General features: G+C 30.5%; 1 protein-coding gene across 1 annotated transcript; it reads left to right on the top strand.

The window, feature by feature from the left end:
* Positions 1 to 670: 670 nt before the first annotated feature.
* On the top strand, positions 671 to 1,918 carry LOC120267371 (non-specific lipid-transfer protein C, cotyledon-specific isoform-like). The gene is made up of 2 exons (XM_039275012.1): positions 671 to 1,023; positions 1,909 to 1,918. Exons 1-2 carry the CDS (start codon positions 671 to 673, stop codon positions 1,916 to 1,918), a joined length of 363 nt encoding a protein of 120 aa, XP_039130946.1.
* Positions 1,919 to 3,943: the final 2,025 nt, after the last annotated feature.

Below are 3,943 nucleotides of genomic sequence, written 5' to 3'. Positions count from 1 at the left end.
TTTTTTCCTCAGTTAGAAGAGACTTTCCACGCTAAAATTGTGATATTTGTTTGTCTTGGTATATATCCATTCTAACATTTAATGGGGGCTTGAAGTGTTTTTGGAACTTAATTTGTTTGAAAATCTACGGAAGTATACAAACAAGTATACAGTCTCACGCCCGCATAAGAGATCATATATCGTGTCTAGAAAACCATAAGGAAACATGTGCCACACAAGAGGCGACACAGGATATGCATAAAATCGTGCAGAGTGGAATGCGCTGGTATAGATGATCATAAACATGAACAATAATTTACTTGAGTACTTCCGTTGCAAAAATCTCAAGCATTTTTACGGGTTGTCATTGTTAGATTGATCTAATCACCAACGAAAAATACCACATATAGTTATTTGTATTTTTATGTGCTTTCTTATCTGCACTAATTTACTAAAAATTTGTTTTTTATGCCATCCAGTATAATTCTACAGATAGTATATAGCTACCAACCTAATCAATCCGTGTGCTCTTTCCAATACCAATGAAAACAAAACATCATCAACTTATCTGCATAACAAAACACACAGTTCAAAGCGCAGTATAAACCTCTATATATACCCTAAGCCCCTAACAATTCCAAATCACCACCGCCACATCTCAGTGCACACACATACACATTACCATAACACCATGAAGAACACCAGTACCACCACCTTTTACCTCTTCCTCCTCCTCATCTCAACCACTCTCCTCCTTGCCCCGGCGACCACCGCGGTGACTTGCGGCATTGTTGCAGCCAAAGCTGCGCCATGTCTAGGCTTTGTTACCGGTAAGGTTGCCAAGGTTCCGGCAGCGTGTTGTTCCGGGTTGTGGCAATTGGCACACAGTGCTGTCACCGTCACTGATCGCCGAGCTATTTGCGCATGTTTGAAGAATGCTGTTAAGGCATTCCCTGGTGTGAAGGAGCAGTACTTGAGCCAAGTCCCAAAGGCTTGCCACATTCCTGTTCCCTTCCCTGTTTCACTTAACACCAACTGCAACCAGTTAGTTTTCATTCTTTCTTTTTAATAAATCCCATATATATAAATATATCTATGATTTTTTTGATAAAATGAACAAATCAGCTTAGAACATAAGTGCAAAGTTAATATCTTAACACACTTATATCCTAATCTTTTGAAAAAGATTTGGTAAAACGTATCTATCATTTGAGTAATATATAGACACCCTACTTCATGAAGGAGATATGGTATTACTAAAGGAAGAAATCATTCCCATCAAAATATAGTTTTATATGTTATATTTTAAAAATGAGATTAAGAAATAATAATAAGTTAAAAAATAAAAAAAAAATACTCAATTTTATAAGAGAAACCGAAAATTGAGAAAACTATAATAGAAGAATATATGATTCTATTATGTTGAAAATTGAGTTATAATTTTAGTAGTTCATTTTACTAAATTTTTTTTAAATAATGAAATTTTAAAATATGTTTTTATATTTAAATAAGCCTTAAATTAATTACAAGTTGGGTCATGACCTAGATTCTATCTGGGTCATGGCTTAACTATATATGATGCTCCTTACATGATGTTTGATTTGCCTAATTCCTTCAATACTATCATATATTATAAAAAAAAAATTATATCTTGAAAAAAAAAATATAAGTTGCACCCTTTGTTTTTTTTCGTAATCAAACAAAATTCTAATCACAAATTCGAACAAATTCGAGTGAAAAAACTAAAAGTATGTTGATAAAACAAACTATTAATTGTTTTATATATACTAAAGACTATAAATAAAAAGAACTTAACATTGAAGTAATGATTTTCTTCATTTTAATATCTTAAATGCTTCTATCAATGTCTAGATAATGCAGTCAATTTTGAAAATTTGATAATGTTACTATGATTTTTATGTTCTGCAGGGTGCATTGAAGAGTAGAAGTGATAGAGATGATCAAGAGATAAATAAGAGCAGAATAAATTAGCACTAAAGTCATGCTTTAGTATCAATATATATATCAGTGTTTTTCTAATAATGTAATCTTTGGTCGTCTTATTTAATGTTAGTTTCTTTTTTCCAATAAGCTCAAAGTTTGGACTTTCAATTATATATAAATATATATGAAATAATTAAAAATTTAAGATTTTACAGTTATATATATGCACCTTTTAGTCCATTCAAACCAACTGGTGGGAGACTTTCATCCTGGTCGAAGCCTGATTCTCTCATCTAACCCAGCATGAGGTCAAATCCGAGTTCATCAGGACTCACATGACGTTGCTCAATGAAAAGCACCAAATGTTGCATGTAAGGATAAATACATACTCCAAAAAGATTAGTTTTATATAATAAGGGTTGCTCACCATTAATGTGCACATGGACTCCTCATCAATCAGTCAATCTGAGACAAATTTCTAATTTCATTACAAACAATATATAAAAATAAATAATAAATTAATGTTTTGGTTTATATACCCGACGTGATGTAAAGCAGGCATGTTTATCATAACACGTGTTTAGAATTTTTTTTATTAGTAAAAATAATCACACTTAATCAAAATCAACTTCTTAACACACTTAACATTTTTGCCATATAACCTAAAACAAAATTAAAATCCTTAATTAGCTAAAATCTTGGCCTTGGATTTGTGCTAGTCTCCGCAACATCCTAATTTCCTTGTCCATTCCCATTTGTGAAAACAAGACTAAGTTTTCTAGTTATATTACATCAAACATTTAAATAAAATATTAAAAATAATAAAATTAAGTTTTTTTTTACCTATATACCCCTTCAACTAATTTCATGTACAGTAGCATTTTAATAAAACCAAATATTTAAGAATGTAAGAATGGGGCAAATAATTGAAGGAACCAGTTCAGGCTTGAATGAACTTAAAGATGGAGGATAATAATTAAGAGTTCTCAAGCACGGCAAGAGAATTAGCTGTTGATATATAAATGAAGGAGTCTAGACGAAGTTGGACTAGAGCTCAGCTACATGGAGGGCAACCATGCGTGGCATATACTAGGTTGAACTTGAGAGTTTCATCCAGGGCCGCCTCAAGGGATAAGGCCAATAAAAGTAATAGCTTTAGGCCCCAACGATTTTTAAGGTCTTATCTTTAGATTTTTAATATTAAACCCTCATTTTTAGTTTTTTTTAATAATAATTTTAATATTAAGGCCTCATCTTTGGATTTTTAAATAATAGTTTTAATTCCAAGGCCTCATTTTTAAATTTTTTTAATAATAATTTTAAAAACTTATAATTTTGAAGGATTCCCAATACTTATCATAATATAAAAATATTTTTATTTAATATTTAGATAATGTTATATAATCTTAACTAACTTTTAAAAGTTAAATAACAAAGTAAGATATTAAATATTTTTATTTTTGATGCTTAATCAATCTCATATCTCCTCTAATCAATTTTTCAAAATTCTATTTTGATCCTCTATTATAGCTTCTCTTATGCATTTATTTTTGCAAAATTAATATAATATTATTTTTTTATTGGAAATAAAAGTTTTTGTAGTTTTTATATTGTTACATTTTTATTTTACGAGTTTTACTCACAAAGTTTAAATATATAACTTCATCACAAGTTTAGTAACATGGAGGAAGACAAATAAAAGTATTTATTAAAATAAAATCTTAATAAAATTTAATTTTTATTAAATAAATTAGAGTGTTTATTCTAAAATTTCTCTTTAGGCCTCTAGGTACCTTTAAGCCGCCCCTGGCTTCATCATCAGTAGGATAAACTTGCCAATGGCGATGTCGATGATATTTGTTGCTAGAATATAAGGCTACACCTTGGTCATTAGCCATTCTAAGGTTGTTGTGGGCTTGTTAGTTTTCCAACAATCTCAGCACGATGACTATAAGTTTGGGGCCAGAGTTAGTGAATGTTGAAAGAACTATGCTCAATGCCAAAGTTAGCGAATGTCGAA

This window comes from Dioscorea cayenensis, chromosome 8 (assembly GCF_009730915.1).
Source record: "Dioscorea cayenensis subsp. rotundata cultivar TDr96_F1 chromosome 8, TDr96_F1_v2_PseudoChromosome.rev07_lg8_w22 25.fasta, whole genome shotgun sequence".
Lineage (NCBI taxonomy): Eukaryota > Viridiplantae > Streptophyta > Magnoliopsida > Dioscoreales > Dioscoreaceae > Dioscorea > Dioscorea cayenensis.
This window is presented reverse-complemented; position numbering and strand designations above follow the sequence as displayed.